The sequence below is a fragment of the Centroberyx affinis genome, unplaced genomic scaffold (genome assembly GCF_046629955.1).
Source record: "Centroberyx affinis isolate AG114_WGS23_722 - 3 ecotype Tasmania unplaced genomic scaffold, CSIRO-AGI_Caff_v1 ptg000806l_1, whole genome shotgun sequence".
Taxonomy (NCBI): Eukaryota; Metazoa; Chordata; class Actinopteri; order Beryciformes; family Berycidae; genus Centroberyx; species Centroberyx affinis.
In genome coordinates, this window is record NW_027279409.1 from 72,771 (window position 1) to 94,719 (window position 21,949).

Sequence of the window (21,949 nt, forward strand, 5' to 3'; positions counted from 1 at the left end):
TACTGACACTGTACAACAGAGATCAACACGGCCTCAGGCTGCGTCAGTTACATTTTATGCAAACAGCTATGCTGTGAAAAACAGCCGCATTCAGTGGTCAAATACACACCTCAAGTATACACACACTGAATCTTACATAATGCATGGATGTGAGTAGGCACTGCTGCACACCTTTGGCCCGGTGTCCTATGCTGTGTCATGCATGCTTCTCCAAAAGCCATGTGCTGCTTTAGCCCCCTTCACTAAAACACAGACACATGTACACACTGCTCTAGCATACCAACCTGAGCATTACTTCACTCTGCAGGCTTCTGCTCTTGGTGTTTTGTGTTTATTGCTGCCACAGATGCAATCTGTCATCTCTTATATTCTGTGGTATATGACCCTTGGAAATGATATTACATTTTCACTGACATGTATGTCTGTTTCTGAAATGTGTTACTGCTAGCTAGGTTTTACTGTTTTACTTAAAGCTACAATATGCAACTTTTTGCCTTGAGGCAAAGAGTGTATAGTTAGTCCCGCCCTCCTCCTCCTCAGTTGGTCAAGTTCACACCCCAACTCTTGTCACTCATCTGAGCTGTGATCCATAAAGCCACTTCAGGCATTGAAGAAGCAGATGTGAAGGAGGCAATCTGCAATAAAAAAAACAAAAAAAAAACAAAACAAAACACTGCCAATGTTCACCCATGTTTTTGAAGTCTGCCACACGTTTAGCTTTGCTGTTCTCTTTCTTACTGCTTTCTGCGATTGTTGTTGCTGTGACTTCCCTGCGCTTCCTGTCAGCACTCACAGAACATGTTGTATGCCCAAAAACGTCCCGAACATTTCTGGCAAACAGAGGATTTAGGCATGTACACACAGGGTCACAGACAGACACAGACTGATAATATAAAATATATCCTTTTTTAATTGATATTTTAACAAAAAGTTGCATTTTGTAGCTTTAAGGACCAAAAGACGGAAATAAACCTGGCACTGAGTTGGCAAAGCATTTGTGACAGGTTCATCCATTGTGTTTCTTTAGTGAAATGGAAAACAGCCCAAAAAGTGTGACAGTTTCTAGTTTTTAGGATGATGTTGCTCTTTGATAATTAGATGTCTTAAAAGTTGTCTTTTATTGTGTTGTCTTTGGAAGAAAGAAAACCCTTGACGTGAATTCATGTTAGAACTATTGAAGTGTGGATTCAGATTGTAAAAGCTCTCTGGCTGTCATCCATGCTGGGTAAGCCTTGTTTTGGTCTAAAATGATTGATCTGAAGATGAAGATGACTAACCTTCCCCTTCTCCTGCGCCGTCCCTCTCTCTCCCTGATTTCTTGTCCTGATAGAAACTGCTGGGCAACTCTCTGCTGAAGTTGGAGGGTGATGACCGTTTGGACATCAACTGTACTCTGCCTCTCACTGACCAGGTACCAGGACATAGACCAATTGCACGGAACAAACCTGTGTCCTTCTAGTTATAGGACGGTCTCTCTAACTACCAGGCCACGCTGCTGCATGTTTTGCATGCTAAGTTTATACGATCCTAAGAATCCTTCTCTTTCTGCCTAGATCGTGTTGGTTGGCTCTGAGGAGGGTTTGTACGCTCTCAACGTCATAAAGAACTCTCTGACCCACATCCCTGGCCTGGCCTCCGTTTTCCAGATCCAGATCCTGAAGGAACTCGACAAGCTGCTGATGATCACTGGTCAGTACATGATGTTAAATGGAGCCCATTTTACTTTCTTGCTCTTTTGTCACAATTCAGTCATTTTATTCTGATAAATCAATGAAAGCTAGTTTACAGAATTCTGTCTTTCACATATTAATGCAACACCTTACTCAGTAAAGTGCTCTTTATGTCTCAGTACAGTATGTCTCAATATCAGATCATTTAACTGAGCAACAACACTAGGTAAACTCTGAAGCTCAGAGGGTTTTCTCCCTTAAAAAATGCTTTCCTTTTCTCCCTGGCTCATTACCTACAGTAACACGTCTCTGTAATACATGATCATTCTAGGTACACAGGATGTTTATGTCAATGTGGTCATTGACCATTACATTCCTTACTATTGGCTGTGTCTAATGTTGGTAAATCAAGCTTATTCTACTGTTGCTCTCATTATAAGTTACTTTGGATAAGAGCATCAGATAATGCTAAAATATAAGGTAATGTTATGGCTCAGTCTTTTAGATACTCTTATCTGGTAATGACCACACGTGTAACTCTGGCCATTACCAGGTGTTAAGTATAGATTGCTTTTGTCTGTGATTATACACAGTTTGTGTGTTTGATGTGTCATCCAGGAGAGGAGAGGGCCCTCTGTCTGGTGGAAATCAAGAAGGTGAAACAATCTTTGTCTCAGTCCCATCTCCCGGCTCAGCCTGAGCTCAACCCCTTCATCTTTGAGACAGTCAAGGGATGCCACCTCTTCTCCTCTGGAAAGGTGAAGTAGATTATTGTTGCTTATACAGAGCCAACCCATTCTGGTTAGACTGTTATTAGAGTTGACGTGCTGAACCTCACAGCATGGGGTAGCAGAGTTCCGCCTGATGGCAAATCTTTGCTGTTGTCCTGATTTTAGAGTTCTTCTCTTACAGATTGATAATGGGACCTGTATCTGTGCTGCCATGCCCAATAAGATTACAATTCTGCGCCACAATGAAAGCCTCAACAAGTTCTGCATCAGAAAGGTGAGTGGGCTCTGTTGGCTTTAAGAGAGGCTAGATAACCAGATAGCACCACGAAGGCCATGCAATGCTTGTGGAAACATAGATGGGCAGGGATGGGGGTTTCTAAATACAATGGAAATGTATATGAGTAGCATAGTGGGCTACAAGGAACAGAAGTTAGTATAATTAAAAAATACTTTTGTTTGTACTTTAAATGTTATAAGATTTGCCCCATGTATTGTACATCATAGCCTTTAAAACATTATTCCCAACAGACCTTGAAAAAGTGGCACTATTCCTGTTGTATTTGTATTTGCAGGAGATTGAGACGTCAGAACCGTGCAGCTGTATCCACTTCACCGGCTACAGCATCATTATCGGCACCAACAAGTTCTATGAGATTGAGATGAAGCAGTATGTGCTGGAGGGTAGGTTGCCCACTACTGTGATTTATTAGTGGTAGGCACTGATTTAGAAATCCTGCTTCAATATAATGTTTTTTTAAATAATATTCCTTGTCAACCAGATGGTGTTCTGAGCAAGTCTACGTAAGTGTGATTCTATCAGTGAGGTTTCGACATTCAGATTGGTGCAAGCTGACTAACTGATATGAGTTCCTTCCACAGAGTTCTTGGATAAAAACGACGTGACACTAGCTTCAGCTGTGTTTGCCGCATCCTCCCACAGCTTCCCCATCTCCATCATCCAGGTCACCACGGTGCCTCAGAAGGACGAATACCTGCTCTGTTTCCATGGTTAGACATTTTCTGTGTGTGTGTGTGTGTGTGTGTGAGAGAGAGGGTACACGTGTGTGTTGTGTACACAGGTGAGCATGTCAACACGTGCCAATAAATGTGCCAAAATGTATATGTAACATTCTATAATCAAGGATTTATACATATATATATATATATATATATTAAAATTCAATATATCGCAATACAAAAATGTGACAAATGTCGCAATATAAGCTCCATTTTATTCCACTGTAGTAATCACAAATGAGATGGCTTGCCCATGACTATAACAAACACAATTAAACTGTCAGAATATAATACATGTGTGTGTATACATATATATATATACATATATATATATATATGTACAATACTGTGCAGAAGTCATATGTCAAAGAAATCCATAAAGCGAAGATGCTTTCAAAACTAATGAAATTAAAGGTTTCTGAATATCAAGAATTTACAAGAAACAGCAGTTTACTGACACACTAATGCAGAAAACAAATAAACATCTAAGACTTCTAAGAAATGTATATAAAAAAAGACTAAGACTTTTGCACAGTACTGTGTGTATATATATATATATGCATGCACACCCATACATATATGTATACATATATATGTGTGTGTGTGTATGTATATATATATATATATATATATACATACATACATTTTATTTTTATTTTTATTTTTTTGGATATTAACTAAAACTTTTATTTGTAGAATTTGGTGTCTTTGTGGATGCGTATGGCCGCAGGAGTAGAAGTGACGATATCAAATGGAGTCGTCTGCCTCTCTCATTTGGTTAGTGAAAACCAGTATTTTGTTAATCTCATTTTCAAAGTCTGATGTTTTTTCTCTACACTGTAATGCTCAATATGTGGCAGAAAGTTAAGTGTTTTTTGCCATCTCAGCCTATAGAGAACCATACCTGTTTGTGACCTACTTCAACTCTCTGGACGTGATTGAGATCCAGGGACATGCTGCTCTTGGGTAAGACTGCCTACTGCTCCTTTTACGGTACCAGTGCATCACATAGGGTTCAAACTCATAGCATGGAACTGTAGATATAATTTGTTTTCTTTTAGTTTATAATATGAGTTTGTAGACTTTGATTCCAGAATTATTCATTACATACTGTGAAGTTATTACAATTCATTTGTTTCCCATTGCTTCCTGGGCTTCTTGAGTTGTTTTTCTTCTCTGTTTCCAGGCCTCACTCATATGCCCACCTGGACATCCCGAACCCACGCTACCTGGGCCCAGCCATCTCCTCTGGGGCCATCTACCTGGCCTCTTCCTACCAGAACAAACTGCGGGTCATATGCTGCAAGGGCAACCTGGCCCAAAGCCAAGAGGCTGGGGGAGACTTGCAGCGCAACGGGTCCGGGCGCAGGTGAGGATACATGCAAAGACTGTTTGTTCAACATGCTGCTGTCCACACTAACTTGCTCAAACTCTCTTGGTATTTTACACTATTATTTTGGTGACATTTTTAATCCACCACCAGCCTTCTCCTCTGTCTTGCTGTCTCTGTCAAGAGTCCCCATACATTTCGTGCTATCATACATTTCTGAAGTCAGTACATATAGCAAATATTCTGTATTCTGTGTCACTGCACCCTTGAGTTCTATTCTAGTCACTATTCTCAACTAAGTGATTTCCTAGCACATAGCACTCCCTTATCCCATCTATACAGGTGTTATTAAAGGGTCACTGGGACTAGCCGGCACTGCAGGGCACAGGTTGGCATCCACAGGTGGTGAGTGTGAGACTGGCCTTTAGTGTGATCTATCATGAGGTTGTATACCAGAGGAGTAACACCTACATTTTGTTCTTTGCAGGAGGAAGAGTTCATTTTTTATCTGTAACAAAGCCTAAGAAAGGTTTGATGTTTTTAAATCAAATTACTTTTTAAAATGCCTCCTTTCAAATGTAGAAAGGAATTTGTTGAATAAAGACTGTCTTCCTCCTTTTATGTTCTGAGACTCTTCTGTTACAAACAAGAAAGTTGGAGCTCATGAACAACTGAGCCTTATTTTACTCACTTTGCTGACTTTGGCTTTGGAAGCCACTCAAAGATTTGTTCTCCATTTGTTTTTGTTGTCAGCCATTAACTCAATTCTAATTTAGAAAACCAAATATAGTTGAGTTTCATCTACTGTCATTGTGAATAGTAGCGAGCTACAGCTTGTTAAATGACCTTAGCCTGACAGTGAGCCCATCCTCCTCACCACAGCCCTTGACAGAGCCTGGAGTCCCGCGGCCCAAGCAAAGCCCATGACCCAAGACAAAACCCCTTTCCTCTGATCAATGATCCCTTCCCGTCTTTATGCCACGGTCTTCTCCTCCCCCATAGCCCTAACAAGCGTGGGCCTCCTTCCTACAATGAGCACATCTCTAAGAGGCTGGCAGCCAGTCCCGTAGTCCACGGAGATCCCGGCACGCCTCACCGCTACAGAGAGGCCCGCACCGAGTTCCGGCGCGACAAGTCCCCCAGCCGTCCGATGGAGAGAGAGAAGTCTCCCGGCAGGATGCTGGAGGGCCGTATAGTGGGGTCTCCTGGCAGGGCCATGGCAGACCCCCGGTTAGAGCGATCCCCAGGCAGGGCCATGGCAGACCCTCGAATGGAACGCTCACCCGGCCGACTGATGGACGTACGCAGGGAGAGGTCCCCCGGACGCTTTGAGGAACGGCAGAGGCTCCATACTGGCTCTGGACGCACGCCCATCAACCCTGTTAACAAGGTCTGTTAACATTCTTTTTTATCTTTTTTAATAGGTTACACTTTGTACGATTTTAAATAGGTTACACATTGTAGGATTTTATGTCTGCTCTGCAGTTGTTCTCTACACTGTTGATGCACTACTGTTTATACTCAGATTAATGATGGTAATGAAACCCATGTTCCTGAATTATTACTGTGTTGTCTGTTTCCCATTTTCATTTTTGCTTATTTAACATTCATCAGTAGTCTTTGCATACATGTTAAGCTGATCGCATGTTACTGACTTTGTGACAGGTATGGGACCAATCATCTGTTTGATTGACAGCAGAGCAGAGCAAGAAACCCAGCATGGACAGAGCTCTTTATCTCTGGAAAGGGGTGGGAGGGAGCAGAGTACCACTGAGAATGTCACCAACTCATGATGAAACACTGCCACACATCTGTCACTAATTTGACAAACCCACAGAGGAAGCGACTATAGCTGTCAGAAGAAAAGAAATAAAGTGAAACATAGATGTCATTAGAATCAGGTTATTTTTCTCAATGAATTGACCTGGCTTTAATATAGGGTCAATGAAATGCCATATAAACAACTTTTTTGAGCGGGGTCATTCAGGATCTATTTGAATATCTGCTCTGTACCCTATGAGAGGGGATCAGGAATTTGATTTGAATTTTCTATGAGCACTCTCTTCAAAGTTCTAGGCCATGATTTCTCAACTCAAGACCTGACTCGGTGGGTTTTACTAGCCTTAGTTAACTGCAGACATAAGTAGTGGCTGCAATAGATAAGCACAGCCGTAGCAACGTTATCTCACAAGACAATGCCAAAATGTCCACATTTAGAAAATCAGTCACTAGTAAAAATGGCAGAAGTGGACTTGAAAGACTCACTGTATTAATTCAACTTGCTCCTTTCCATGCTCGGCTCTGTCCCCGGTAGCTACAGATCAGGGCAGGAAAGTACATCTTACAGCATTTCTAGCTCTTGCTCCAGCCCTGCGCTCACATGGTCCACACACAATCATTATCAGCTAATCACAATCATTCTCCACTAATCTCAGTCTTCTACTGAGACTTTGGTTACTTCATGGACTGTGACAGGACTTGGCTGGAGCAAAAAAACAAACAAACAAAAAAACCCCTCCTCTGCCCTGTAGAACCATACCTACTCACCAGATTGTCTGCCCTTTTAACAGGTTGACACTAAAACTGCACTACCCACAACCCCCAGCAGCAATGGAACAGGACCTTTCTAATTCTTCAGAATGCTATCTGACTGTAAATAGGCAGACATAATTTTATATATACTGAGAAGGAATTTCAAGGCTGGACAAGCCATGTCTATTTTTGTTAAAGAGAAAGTGATTATGTGTCCTCTTGAATGTTCAATGAGTATTCTTTTAATATGTCCAAATGTCCTTGATCAAGTGAGTGATTGTACCTGGATCCAACTTGTGTATGCACTTCCATCTGTCAAAGGCAAACCTACATGCTGGTTAAGAAGGGGGGGGGGGGGGGGGGATCATGTTTGAAGCTTACAACATAGTACTTGAGCATTTCTTTCTGTACAATCTCTCTTATATTGTATATAACCCAAATTGTTCAAGTTGAAGATGAAAATAGTCTTTGTTTTTCTGATCCGTAAATGGCATGGATATGTATATCTGAAATGAAACGGAGTGTTGTCTTCTGCTTCTGCCTCATTTGGGTTATATTTTAACTCCCAAGATTCAACAATGAAGCACGTGAATCAAGGAAACGCCCTCAGACATGGCATCCCCATTCTTTTAACAGTACCCCATTTGCACAGTAACAGCATATCTTTATAGTTACTGAATCTCTATTCTTTCTTTCATAAAGGCACTCTTGGCAAGTTAAAGGTCTAGCCTTCCAGCCTTAGCATCACAAAGACATCGAATCCGTCCAAATGGATTTTTGGCTCATTATTAATCAGTCCTAGTATATAGTGTCCATGCTTAGTCTTGACAAAGTTGAATCTATTTCCGTACATCATATGGTAATAGTATATGTATATTTTTGTGATTTTTAGCTATGTTTAGAATATAGACAGATGAGATGTCATACTTTAACTTGCCCAGTGTGTCTCTAAGCAATGGGGCTTCCCTTTCCCACAGCACTCCATAAGGAGATGTTTCCACAACTTGGCAAAGCCAGTATGGTTATTTTTAGATGTAACATGTTCCTGAATGTACTAAAGCCACGACAGAACTGATCCAGTGGTCATTAATGTTCAACAAGGCACCCAGTGCTACAGATTGCACAAGTTTTATACCAGTTTCCATACAACAATGGAAAACAGGACTGTATATGAAAGGGTTACCCATCCTGTCGTTTTATTTTGCTTTTATTTTTTTATGTGTTTCTTTTCACATGCTCCTGAAACATAACGCTCGATATATTGATGTTTGCTAAGAAAAGTTTTATTAGCTTTCCCTGTAGAGTTTTTGTCACAGAATATTAAATATTATAACCAATGTCTTTCACTTGAGTTCTCCTTGTTATGCTGTGCTTGTTTGTGGTTGGGTGTGGGTGCATGGCTGTGTGAGCAGGTAACAGTCTGCCTGTGTATTTAGATACAACTTTTCCTTTATATCCCTCTTCAGTCACTGTCACCTTTTTTCCTGTTTTCCTGTGCTATCTCCACACCACACTTGAGGCTGCCAGTGAAATGGCCGGTTGTCCATGTCCGTTGTGTTGGAATAGGTTTGTTAGGCTATTTATAGGTGTCTGATCCCAGCGCTCAACCAATGCCTGAGCAGCTCTACTGTGACAATGGCCTGCCATTCCAGACACAGTAGCGTGCCAGGCAGCAGCGGCTGCTTGGATCAGAAACTGAGAAGGGCTGAAGGAGACAGACAGTCTTCAACAATGGTGTCCACCCCACTGGGTATAGAAACAATAACATGGCTAATTCTAACCTCCTCTACACACTACGCTGTGAAATGACACCAGTGACATCTGCTGTTGGTCCATCAACAGCTTTCTATTTGACACCGAGAGGGAGGATGCAGCGGACCGAGTGGAGAGAGGCTTTCAGCACCTCTCTTTATTTAGATCGCACACCCCTTGCCTCACCTCTTGTGTTCAGTTCATTCACAGACTGTCACTTTTTCTTAACTCCGCAACCGCAAGTGATACTGGAGGACTTGTGAATGGTGTAGATAGGCATGGCACATTGTAAGGCGGTGTTCACAGTGTCAGCGGTGTCACACTTTAGTATGTCACACCTACTGCTATTGACGTCCCTGAGCTTAGCCTCCCAAAAGCTCTTTAGCGCCAACACTGGGTGTACAAAGTGTTTGGAACACCTTCCTAATTTTGATTTGCACACCATTTTGCATAATCCATGTCTGAAAAGTCACAAGGTGCAAATCCTTCTTTAGCCTGTTTCCTCCATTTCACCTACATGTCCCCTTCATGCTATGATCAAAGGATCATAGCTTTCACATGGATTTACCGTGTGAAAGCCAGTCTATTTCATGGAAGTGAGTGTTCCTAATATTTTCTAAACTCAAGTGTAGATCACAGTTGTTAACTTGCAGTGGAGGTGCAGGTCATCTTACTGGTAATATTTGGGCCATGGTTGCTTCTTTAACCAAATAGCAATTAAAAAGAAACAAAAAAATGAATGCATGAATCCACTGTCTGAGAGTCAGTTGAATTTCCTGATCAGAATCACTTTAATCACCAAGTACAGGACAGTTTCACATCACCTTCATGCATGGTTCAAAGTATGATAAAGTATCGGGTACAATAAGACTCAACCACAAGGTGAGAGGTCAAGGGTCAAAGATTAGTGTGAGATATACAGGTGGTTTGAGATTTATAGGGAGCTGTAGTGAACCATGACTGTCAGGGAAAGGTAGGCTTGTAAATGCCAGTCATGCAAAGAAGCATGTGAGTGATGTGGCTCTACATCAACTGAGGGTGGTAGCCTCGCACTCCTGACAGGTCAATAAATTAGACTTAATGAGCTGGGAACTGCCACATTCCCTCTCATCACATGTTACATCGACTACAGACAAAGGACAATTGGCGCACAGAGACAGATCAAAATGTTAAAGTTATTTTTAAAGAAGGCTTTTGGTGATGAATGCAATACAAGTCTTGTTGATTTTGAGCAAGATCAAGAATCCAGATTGGCTGTATAGACCTCTAGCCGTCTGTTGGACAAATGTTACAGCATGTTAGGTCCAAAAGACATGCGTAAAGACAGTTTGCATGTTACTTTTATTCACTTACTGAGATATATAATGCATAAGAACTTCAAGGCAAAATTCATAGTCTCATTGTGTGGCAAAAATAATTCAAAACAAAGCCATTTCATTCATTCATTAATTAAGGATCCTTTTAAAAATAAAGGTTCACAAGTGCGTGTCTCATTGACTGCCCAGCTGGACCATCCTGCTGCAATGGTAGCATTTGTTATGAGACTTTGTACAAGGTTTTGTTCATTTAATAAAATGTAGACATTATATACAATTTTTCAACCTATTTCAAAGATGTATAGACTTTATTTTCCCCATATATTCACCAGTTACATCACAATTCCTTGGTTATATATAATGCATGGTATGTCTCTAAATCCACCCTGAATCCACAGAAACAATATTTAAGAAAATCCCAATCTGAATGGTCAGTTCTGCAATGATCAGATTTGGCAACCAGTGTTATAGGTGCATTACCGCCACATCAGATCTCATTCAGTTTTCAGATTTAATCCAATCTGATTTCTGAAATTCTATCAGAAAAGTGTTTAAAACTGGACACTGGGGATTAGTTCCAAAGTCAAATCAAGGAATCATCATTGGTCAGCTGGAAAGAAAAAAAGAATGTCTGACTTCTGCCATAGTGAGCCCAGTTTTGTAGCTCCATCCTGTGTGGAGCAAATCTGCTTCATCCTGAGTTGCGCTGCACCATTTCTCTTGTCATTTACAGTAGGAGAAAAATGAGACTGGAGAATGGGTTGCCAGTTCATGCCTTTGCTGTTTGTATTTACATAATTACTCTGGGACAGTCAAGGCAGTGGTGTGTTGTGTTTAGAGCAATGAAGTGCTTTAACCTTTAGCATGCCTGCTCCTGATATTCTAAACCACTGTTATTCCACTCTCTTAGCCCAATGTCAACCTGGGGGCAGCGGCCACTAGAGGGGTGTATTTGTGTGTGTGTGTGTGTGTGTGTGTGTGTGTGTGTGTCTGCCTGTGGTTTTTGTGAACATGCTATACTGCATGGGCTGTATGAAGCGCGTGTGTAAGCATAATTTACCTGTCACTTCCTAAAGAGGGCATGGTTTATAAATATCGTCCAGTAGAGCGGAGGGTTGGGGGCTACAAAAGGCCACCCAGAAACTCCCCATTGTTCACTGGCATCATTGTTCGCCTGACCTCCCACCTGTCTCAGCCATGGTAAGTCACTTGATGTGTCAGTGTTGTTCAAGGTAGTAAGGACCGACACTTGGAGACTAGAGGATGCTGCCTTCATTCTGACAGATAGATGAAATGATTATGGACTCTCATAGTTATCTGTACATCATCTAGATCTAGGCTATTTTAAGGTAGCTAATAGATAAAGCAAGAGATTTTAAATGTTCTGAGATGGCTCTGTGGTCATAATTTAAGACAAACTTTTATGCCAGCATCATAAGGTGAATACCAAGCAAAAATAAAAGAATTTGCAATTGTAAACTATTTTCCATCCGAAGGTTTCATTCTTTGCCGACCTCTTAGCTGATCTTGAATGCATACTAAGTTGTGTACAGACTTGTCTCCAGCGCATCCCAAATTGCAGGCCATGCCTTTTCATGGATTGGTCCAGGAATGATAGCTGTAAATTAGAATGAGCATTGGGCATTGTTTGTTCGACCATTTCCTACATCCAGATGAAATTAGCATTACATTTGTATTGCCTTCAGTGGGCTAAGATTATCAACGCATCTGTGGTGGTTTTGATGCTCTTAACATATTATATTTCGATGCCACAAGGCACAAGGCCACATGATTCCTTTTCAATGCTATTATGTGACATGCAGTGTGACAGATAGAGAACGCAATGATCATATGTAGGTTTATTCTAAAAGATGTGTCAGGCTTGTGTCTTTACAATCCAGTTACTATCCATGTCTCGTCCTCTGCTCTGTACCTCTTCTCTGCCTCATCTCCTCTCCTTTCTTTTTGCCAAAAGGCCCCCAAGAAAGCCAAGAAGAGGACAGCAGAGGGAGCCAACTCCAACGTGTTCTCCATGTTTGAGCAGGCACAGATCCAGGAATTCAAGGAGGTGAGAGAGTCACCCTGCAACCCGTGGCTGGATACCCTTAATAAGCATGTTGCTAAACCACTAAGAACATCTTCGTTATACTGGCTTACATTTGGCTGAGGTTGACAGGAGATTTGTGGAAATGGAGTATGAATTTTGTCTTAACACCACTGTTAACTCACCATATGGGTTATGAAGCCACTGTCTTACACATACAGAGACACATACTGTCTGTCCTCTCTCTCTTCCCCCCTCTACGTCCTCCTCTGTCTTTCCATCTCCATTGTTCATCTTCCGAGTATGCCCACCTGTCTACTGTGTGTCCCTAGCATGAATGCAGCGAGGCTTGTGGTATGTTGGTATGAGGGTCACTGGTGCCCAGACATCCAGGCTTTGTCATCAGTGATTAGGCTGCAGATAAACTGCTGGGTGCGCCCTGAATGCCAGCCTAAACCCCGGGGGCTCGCAGGTTATAAATACTTAACAGTACTCATCTATAAAGATGGCACACTAAAATATTGGAGGAAGGGAATCTAAAACCATGTGCGACAGCGATCGGGTATTTTCTTTCTGACAAATGGATTGAAGGCATGTGGAAGAAATGTGGTTGCATTCTGTTCAGAAGTCTCCCTCCTCAGAGAAAGAGACAGATTTAAATGTACCTTTTACTGTGCCTTGACCCCAGGCCTTCACTATCATGGACCAGAACAGAGACGGGTTCATTGACAAGAACGACCTGAGAGATACCTTCGCTGCTCTGGGTGGGTTATCATCATGTCACATATCACCCAGACAAATAAAATGATGTGAATTGATAGTTTAATTGCCAAGTCTTTGAAGGTTCCACCTCTAATTGTGTTAAGAAGTAAGCCTCATTGAGTCGAGAGTCTCAAATATAGAGCTTCTTGTACCCATGTTACTTAGCAATTTGTTATTTGGCCTTCAAGTATGACTGCTGATATAGGATCACTGGCTATTTGACCAGTAATCATGAGCCCAAATGCAAAATGGATCCTAGGGCAGCACCGGTTAGCACTCTTACTCTGAGAAGCTGTGTGTATCTATGCTCAGATATATTCAGATGAGACAGGATTAGTGTGATTGTGGATAGTATCTTTTTTTGGAAGTGTGGCTACTGAATCTTACTGGATGTTTCGTGCCACAGGGCGCCTGAATGTGAAGCAGGAAGAGATTGATGAGATGCTGAAAGAGGCTCCTGGCCCAATCAACTTCACCGTCTTCCTCACCATGTTTGGGGAGAAGCTGAAAGGTAAGGCGCAGGTGAAAATGGACGGCACTAAAGAGGAAACCTCCATCATAAAGAGGAAACTTAAGTCAATCTGCGTATACATTTCTGCTATATTGCCAGATCTGTAACTGTAATTACTTTGAATGTATCTAGGTGCTGACCCAGAGGAGACCATCCTCAATGCGTTTAAAGTCTTTGACCCCGAGGGAAAAGGTGTGCTGAGGAAGGACTAGTAAGTGGCCTAACACTTTATGCAACCTTCATTGGAAGGAGTGTTGTGTAAACAGCAGTCCAATGTATAATGCATAGTCTATCAATCACAATTCACGACTGCATCCAAGTCCACAATCATTCATCCCACTAAGCATCTGTAAACTGCAACCTTGAGATTGAGTACAGGCCACCAACAGCTCCACCTGGTAGAAACAGACTGGAGCCATTACATTTGTATTTTCACATGTGAGCTGATGTGATCTTTTCTCCTTCCTGTCCAGTGTAACACAGATGCTGACAACGCAAGCAGACCGATTCTCCCCTGAAGAGGTAAATGATCATCTTTTTACACTACTTTGTTACACCAGCTTGCATGTGTGGGCCAATCCAATGATGATCAGCTACATCCACATGAGACACATTCACACCTTAGCACGCACACTGACCGGATTTCACACTGTCTGGATTTTTTGGTGAGGGATTCAAGATCTGATCAATGTGAGAGTAAACGCTGCCTGTTGTTTGTTAGATGGAGCAGATGTTCGCTGCCTTCCCCCCAGATGTGGCTGGGAACCTGGACTACAAGAACCTGGTTCACATTATTACCCACGGAGAGGAAAAGGACCAGGAGTAACTCCTCTTTCTCAACGCGTCTGTCAAATAGGAAGACCGATCTCATCTCTAGCCCATTGGTGGCGCTGACACCTGCCCCTTGTCCTTGAAGGAGATACGGACTATGATTTATTTACTCACCTTTCACGTTGGTTGCATTGTTTCTATACAGTATTCACTCAAGATATATGCCAGTGCTCCATCAGCCATGCCGCAAGAGGATCAAGACATAATTTTCTCTCCCTGGCCCCAAAAAATGGACAGTTGACAGCATCAACACAGTGAGATGTCTTGCTCCCCTTTTGTCTCGTCCCCAGTTTGTTTCCACATTCACCTGAGACTAATTGGATTCCTCTTCCTTATGTTACCCAGTGTTTTGTACAATAAATCAGAACCACTTGCTGATTTTTGTCATAGAAGATATCCATTTGTTACGTCTCTGCATGTTCCTCAAATAAAGGTTTTCAAAGATAGAAGACAGCCTACCCTCCTTTCTCATTCTGATGATTGGAACATTTGGTCAGATTTGGGCCCCAATGAGACAAGGAGGCAAACAAACCAGGAACAGTGTAGTGAGTATACAAAAGAGCTGGTTCCTGTGACAGCTGCTCTCCTCTACAGGTTTATAAGATCATGGGTTGCTTGCTCACATGGTTATACCAGCGCTATTCTTTTAATGCCATGTAAGGTAGTGAATGTGTGTACTTAAGGGAATACAGGATGTACGTGGATGGTCCTCTGAAATCCCCAAGAGACAAATTCAGAACACGCATGTGTCTTTGTTTGTGTCTGTATTTCTAGCAGATGTGTTTTGCGCGTGCGCTCATGAAAAATGTCTGGCTACCCTAAGAGAGGGCTAAGAGAGGGGTTTAGTGAGACAAAGCCCTGTTGTTATTTTAGTGCCGTGATGATGTGAGGGGGGTAATGTTATACCACAGGGTAGGGCTCCAGATACACAATAGGATGGCACCCAGTGATCCTCACCACCCTAACCAACCCCACTCTGAGACCTTGGCAGCGGGGGTGCAAATCCCCGGTTGTTCCAGCTGGAGGTTCCAGTGGGGTGGGGGTGGGGGGGCGCAGTCAGACTAAAGTATTGTCTTCTGGAGGGGAGAAGAGGGGCGAGAGATAAGTGCCAGGATCAACTCAGACATTTGAGCTCACATCATGCGGCCTGTTTTAACAGTCCTTGGGAGTAGGTTGTGGCCATTGAGGGAGTGGAACATGCACACTGCAGAGAAATAGTACATTATCCCTCTGACCCCAGCTGTACCTGCTGGCACAGATCAATGGCCATTCTTTTAATATTCATTGATGTTCTCTTGGGTTCAGGGGTTAAGGGAAATGCTGTACAGATTTGCTCAGTATGACTTATCCAGTTAAAGTTAATGTTTTTACCTTTTACTTGATTTAAATTTTTGAGATACTAACCCATTCTGCAAAAATCTAAGTGTAGTAAACCCCTACAAATTGTTATGAATATACAAATACTGTGTCAAACTATGCACATACAACCATTAATACTCGTCTGAGTATCAACAGAAAAATACCAGGTATTAATGCTGAAATATTTTGTTTATTGCCAATAGGGGTGTGTCTGATCAGGCAGACTTGAAGGTCAAACCCGCCTTCTTGCCTCTCTGGTTAGCAGGGGGGTTGCGTGAGGACTCGCCTTGCTCCGACTGCACCACAGAGGGCAGTACGCACGCACGCAGGCTCAGGAAGTCCAGGGGCTGCTCACTTGCTGTAACACGCACACATACACATATGGTTTAAAGAGGATTCACATATCATGACTGCTATTTTCTAACACACTTTGAAAATAAGTTTATGGTTTAATGAGCTAGATGCAGACCAGAGTTAAAGGTTTACTTGAAGCTGCAATAAGTGAAATTTTGTAACCACTAGAGGGTGACAGAAACCGCAACACGTGTAAATAAAGCACAGCAAAGCCACTGCACTACGGAGCAAAGCACCGTGCATAACGGCTAATAGCTAAGCTAACCGTACCTGTGGAGAAGTGTCACCGGTTACCAGTCTCACTTTGACAGATCTTTCTCCCGCTGAAGGTTACATGTCCCACTACCTACCTACCTACCTACCTACCTACCTACCAGGTTTCCTACCTTGCTTCATCGATTCCGCCATTATGAGAATTATTTCAGGATTGGGAGGGGGAGAGCGCCGCTTTCAAACAGCGAGGGAGGAGACAAGCTAGTTTTAAAAAAATGAAAAGCTACTGAACGGACCGGGAGGAGCTTCGTTCCGCAGCAGAATTTGACAACAAGCTTTAGAAAAGAAGTGAAAACAACAACACAGCTGGCTGCTGTGTGGATTTGGTTTATAACATTATGTCTCAATCAAATTTCCAAATAACACACGTTAGTTTCAGGATTGGTTGTAAGGTCTAATATTGCTTATTGCATGTTTAAATGTATTTTAAGAGTAAAGGTATGCATAGGGGTGTGATATCACACAAAGACCATGAGGACATGGGTTTTGCAAAAGGCATTTTTGGTCTCCGAGAGCATCACACTACTCATTTTTGGCCCAATATCATATCCCAGACTTTCCCTTGAAAGGTCAGGGGGTTAATGGTTAGGTAGTATGATTTTATACCCGGCTGGTCTGTGACAGAGGGAGCCTCTACGCTGGACGGGGTTACAGCAGGCAGCAGGTCATGGCGGGCCAGCAGTGGATTCTGAGGGGGCAACACCATCTGCTCGGCCTCCTCAATGTTGGCCAGGGTCAGCAGCATCAGCAGCTCATTGAAACTCTCCTCGAGGATGCCTGAAGCACACAGACAATCACAACAGGGATCAACAGTTTGATAAACCCAGGGGGTTTGTAATATGCAGATCAGATTGCATGTATTTTTTCTGTAATTAAAAAAATCCAGCAAGAAACAGCAAAAGGAAATGGCACGTAGATCTTTTTCCTCTGTCTTTCTTCACAAAAATGGTTCATTATGTAGCTCTCACAGTTTCTCTTGAGAAAATATTTTATAACAGCTGACTCACATTGAGACCAAATAGAATTCAGTTTAGCAAGGATTAGAGCTTGCCCGTATTTATCACTGGTGAGAGATACGTATTCATGGCCATGTTTAGGAGTTTAAAATTTGTCCATCCCACCTACCGATGATCTGTGTGACGTTGTCGCGAGTGACATGGGTGCTGCAGCCCGGTTTCTCAGTGACAGGTGTTGGGTTTATCTTGGCAAAGAGGTCAGCGATGCCAGTCATCAGCTGGTCCATGCGCTTCAGAACCAGGGTGCACTCGTTTTCCATGGAGTTGCCCAGGCTGCACTGCTTCTCCAGCTGGACCTGCAGTACAGTAAGAGACGGGAACAGAAAGACAACACAGCCTCTTCAACTCTTTCAAAACACACAGTTTGATTTGGTTATTATCTATTCCTAACCCTGGTACAATCAATGTAGAGACGATTCCACCTGGATCAGGACATTTAGATGTTACAGTTCCAAAGCAGAAGTTCATAAAGACTCACCTCCAGATCCTTCAGCTGGCTCTTACACTGATCGTCATGTCCTTCGTTCTCCAGCTCAAGGAGCTGAATGTCACTCTGGGGGAGGAACACACACTATATTATACTATTACTATAGTATTACTATAACTATACTATACTAAACTAGAACTATACTGTACTGTACTATCCTACACTGTACTGTACTGTACTACTATACTATTATTAGGTCTATACTGTTACTGTACTGTACTATACTATACTATTATTAGGCCTATACTATACTGTATTGTACTGTACTGTACTGTACTATACCATTATTAGTAGGGTATCTTACTATTTACTTGAATGTTGCTCTTTTCCACCTCTGTCCTCCTATCTGAATTTAATCCGTTTATTGTTTCATTGCTTTTTAAATTCACATTTTGAGAATTCTGCTTTTATTTTGACTGTCAAAGCACTTTGTAAACTCTGTTTTTAAAGGTGCTATATAAATAAAGTTATTATTATTATTAGGCCTATACTGTACTGTACTGTACTGTACTGTACTGTACTATACTATACTATAATATACTACTATTACATGTGTGTGCATGTGTGTGTGAGCATGTACATGCCTTCAGCTTGTCAATGCAGTTGTTCAGCATGTTGCTCTTGTTGTGCAGTTCGTTGATGTAGTTGAAGAGAGCAAAATTCTTCTCTTCATTGTCAATGAACTTCTTGGCTATCTGGCACAGGTCACGTTCTCCAGTCACCTCCAGGAGCGTACGGTGAACCGTTTCCAGCTTCTCATCTTCTATCTGATCTTGCTGGGCTGTCTTAGCCTCTGCACCAATGAAATGATAACATTTTAGCACTATTAACCAGTCAGCATGTGGAATTATTCTGGAAATGATGTCTGCTTAGTCTAAACTCGGATTACGATGACATTCAGTGATGTGGGTGGGTAGATGGGATTCTTCATGTAAAATCATACTTCTCTTCTTGGATTCCTCAATTTCTCCAACAGGAACAATGTCCTGCAACTTCTTCTCCATGAAGTTGTGCAGTTTGACCTGATGGTTGATGTCAACCTTCAGTTTCATCATCCTCATGTGGAACTGGGCTGTCTCTGTCTTGCTGCGCTCCCTCACCTCTAGCATACGGGTCAGGGCCTCTGACCTACAGCACACACACTCTAGGTCAGAGATATACACATAGACCTTCATGGGTTACACAGACCAATATACCAAGCCAGTGCTACTGTACACACACACACACACACACACACACACATACACACACACACACGCACACACCCACACACACAACCATACCTCTGGTTGTAGGCATTGACTGACATCTCCGCCAGTTCCTCCATGATATTGTGCTGTGTTGCCAGCTGTTGGTTAAGTTTCTTATGAATCTTGCACAGTGTGCCCCTCTGCTTCAGCAGGTGGTCAATGTCTTCACGGATAGCCTTGTTCTTGGATAGCAAATTATCAAACTTTTTGGTTTCCTAAAACACAAGAATTAGGGCTGAGGTTCAAATTAGGGACAATTTGTAGGGTTCATTAGTTAGGAATAAGCATAGGGTTGTGGATAACATTGACTTAGAAGACTGATGGATGAAGATGAGGTTTGAGTGTTAAAGTTTGGGTTAGCATGGGGGGGGGGGGTTCAGTTTAAAATTAAAGTTAGCATTAAGGTAAGAATTGAACAGTATGGGATGGAAATGAAGTTTCTTTTTGTTGTGGTTACATTAGCATTAGTACCTGGTCAAGTTTGTTTTCTAGGATGAGGACATGTTTCCTCTCATGGCGGTGTTTCTCCTGTTGTTTGAGCCTGCCACCTGAAGCTGCCTGCCTCTCCTGAATCCGGCTCTGTGCCTCGTTGATCTGGAGCCACACAGGAAAACAGTTCAGGCCACAAAACGTAATGGACTACACTGTTATGTCTCTGTCACCAGGGGGGACAGTCTGTAATTTGACCTTATTGACTATCCTCATAGTGACAGAGAATAATATGGTATATTATTAAGCCATCTCAAAACCTTGAGATGGCGTAGACATTTACACTACAGTATATTTCTGTGTAAGCCATAACAATAGCTTATATGTAACATATTTCTGTGTATTTTACCTTGCAATCCAGAGAGGCCAAATGTTCCTTCTGCTGTCTGATGAGCTGCTTGTAATGGTCATTTTTTGCCAAGACGTCTTTGTATTCCTCCTCAAGGATTTCTGTTCCCATTTTAGTCTGTGACAACATTCAACATTCAAACTATTATTTTTGCAGATGTATCTTTGTTTTTTGCTTTGCTCCGTAGATATCTTACATCAGATAATCTAAGTACAGTATAAAGGAATCTTGTTTGTTAGATGTCAAATTTCAAATTCAAATCCAAACAAATATGTGTTGTCAAAGCATTTGTAAATTTGTAAAGTCCTCCTCTGTAAACATGCCTAAAGTTCCAACTGAGTAACCTGTCAGTGTATGTGAGTCTGGTCCAGCAAAGAGGCCACTTACTACACAAGCCAAAGGTTTGTGGGTGCAAATACCAAAATCATATCTATTCAGAAAAGAATGATTGTAAAGCTATTTCAAAAAAAGGATTTGGATAGTTATGACAACATGCCCCGAAATCAGTGTGACAACATGCCCCACCAGGCTTTCCTGACTAAGGTCCCTTCTCTGAGCATACAGCTTCATTAAACCATTCAAATGTATTATCAGGTTATAACTGATAGCCTACTTGCTTTTATGTGTCACAATGTGTCATTATTTTGATTCCTTTCTAAGAAAAGATTTTCATTATTTACTCTCAGGTATACAAGTTGCTTTTATGTTAGAGTGTTTTGCCTTCGACTGTTATATTCAACATAGGTAACCTCTTATTAAGAAAGTGAACATTTTTGTAATTGGACTTTTGGCTCCAAAATATTTAATTTTCAGAAATAAAGCCGTTGAGACAACTTACCCACGTGACAATTTACCCCGCTTTCCCCTATTTCCAAGGTAATTCTGTATCTGTGTGTAGCCTACTTGTACAAGGCCTTTTTTTAACCACTGGACACAAGACGCATTCCTCTTCTCCATTACAGTCAAAATAACTAAAACCAAACATTTATGAGAAAAAAACAAGACACTTCTCATTTGACATAGAATCAAAATAAAAACGAATCCAATTTGCAAACCAAGCATAAGCGTGTTATCTGCACCCACCGAATAATCCAACACAGTAACCTCAGTGACTGCAGCCCCTGGCTTTGGACTTCTATAGCACATGATTATCCTCTAGCGGCCGTTCAAGTGAATGAAATAAACAGAATGGGGACTGAAGGGCTGCTGGTGTATATATGGCCACAATATGCATAATACGGCCTATACGAAAAATAACTATATTAATCCAACAATAGATTCTAGGAAAGATAGCCTATACATGTCGCCACAAATATAAAATATCATGCAGCTTCTATAGGCCAAAAATTATACCACTGAAATCCTAATGGCAATCGCATAGGAGCTAAAGAAAAATACCATAAATGACGATAAGGTCACTATAATGTCGTTGTACCACAGACTCACTGTAAATCCCGATAGGGATATTACAGCAATATTATAGGGATTATTCGTTGGGGGAAGCAGTTTACAGTGCGCATGGTCAGTAAACGGCTGCAATTAACAGTCTCTCTATGAAGGCCATATTGAGATTTAATACCGTGCTTAAGTGGCATTTAGCCCGTAACTGCTGCTGAGAAATAATGAATGAATTGTCGATGAGGAGAACTGTCGATTTCTGCTAAGAGGTTAGTTGGTGGAGGAAGTCTGTCTGTACACAGTGCTGAGTTTACCTATTCTATTCCATTCTATTCTATGCTATTCTATTCTAGGTTGTGCCGTGCTGCAGTTGCACCGCTAGATGTCCCTCGCGGCTCGCCGTCAGGCAGCTGGCCCGGCTCCGCTCCGCTCTGGATGTGGAGCTGCTGGAGGCTCCAGAGGGGGGCGAGCTGTGTGT

General features: G+C 42.0%; 3 protein-coding genes across 3 annotated transcripts in view; 2 read left to right on the top strand and 1 right to left on the bottom strand.

The window, feature by feature from the left end:
• cita (citron rho-interacting serine/threonine kinase a) overlaps window positions 1–7,607 on the top strand; it is a 37,522-nt gene extending 29,915 nt beyond the window's left edge. The window contains exons 38-49 of the mRNA XM_071520510.1: window positions 1,331–1,411; window positions 1,554–1,689; window positions 2,289–2,428; window positions 2,583–2,675; window positions 2,974–3,082; window positions 3,281–3,409; window positions 4,115–4,195; window positions 4,306–4,384; window positions 4,605–4,787; window positions 5,751–5,929; window positions 6,044–6,138; window positions 6,414–7,607. Coding sequence (XP_071376611.1) covers window positions 1,331–1,411; window positions 1,554–1,689; window positions 2,289–2,428; window positions 2,583–2,675; window positions 2,974–3,082; window positions 3,281–3,409; window positions 4,115–4,195; window positions 4,306–4,384; window positions 4,605–4,787; window positions 5,751–5,929; window positions 6,044–6,138; window positions 6,414–6,437 — 1,329 coding nt within the window. The 3' untranslated portion in view covers window positions 6,438–7,607. The remainder of the gene's footprint in view (window positions 1–1,330; window positions 1,412–1,553; window positions 1,690–2,288; window positions 2,429–2,582; window positions 2,676–2,973; window positions 3,083–3,280; window positions 3,410–4,114; window positions 4,196–4,305; window positions 4,385–4,604; window positions 4,788–5,750; window positions 5,930–6,043; window positions 6,139–6,413) is intronic.
• A 3,886-nt stretch (window positions 7,608–11,493) lies between these two features.
• On the top strand, window positions 11,494–14,923 carry myl2a (myosin, light chain 2a, regulatory, cardiac, slow). Its single transcript, XM_071520531.1, has 7 exons — window positions 11,494–11,548; window positions 12,324–12,416; window positions 13,081–13,156; window positions 13,561–13,665; window positions 13,798–13,876; window positions 14,139–14,187; window positions 14,387–14,923. Exons 1-7 carry the CDS (start codon window positions 11,546–11,548, stop codon window positions 14,489–14,491), a joined length of 510 nt encoding a protein of 169 aa, XP_071376632.1. The 5' UTR covers window positions 11,494–11,545; the 3' UTR covers window positions 14,492–14,923.
• Window positions 14,924–16,070: 1,147 nt separating this feature from the next.
• Window positions 16,071–20,976, bottom strand: LOC139644960 (coiled-coil domain-containing protein 63-like). The gene is made up of 10 exons (XM_071520508.1): window positions 20,912–20,976; window positions 20,074–20,190; window positions 19,707–19,829; window positions 19,269–19,450; window positions 18,929–19,113; window positions 18,570–18,778; window positions 17,977–18,051; window positions 17,608–17,794; window positions 17,089–17,259; window positions 16,071–16,213 (listed from the first exon to the last, which is right to left on the bottom strand). The coding sequence occupies exons 2-10, from the start codon at window positions 20,182–20,184 to the stop codon at window positions 16,071–16,073; spliced, it is 1,386 nt and encodes a 461-aa protein (XP_071376609.1). The 5' UTR covers window positions 20,185–20,190; window positions 20,912–20,976.
• Window positions 20,977–21,949: the final 973 nt, after the last annotated feature.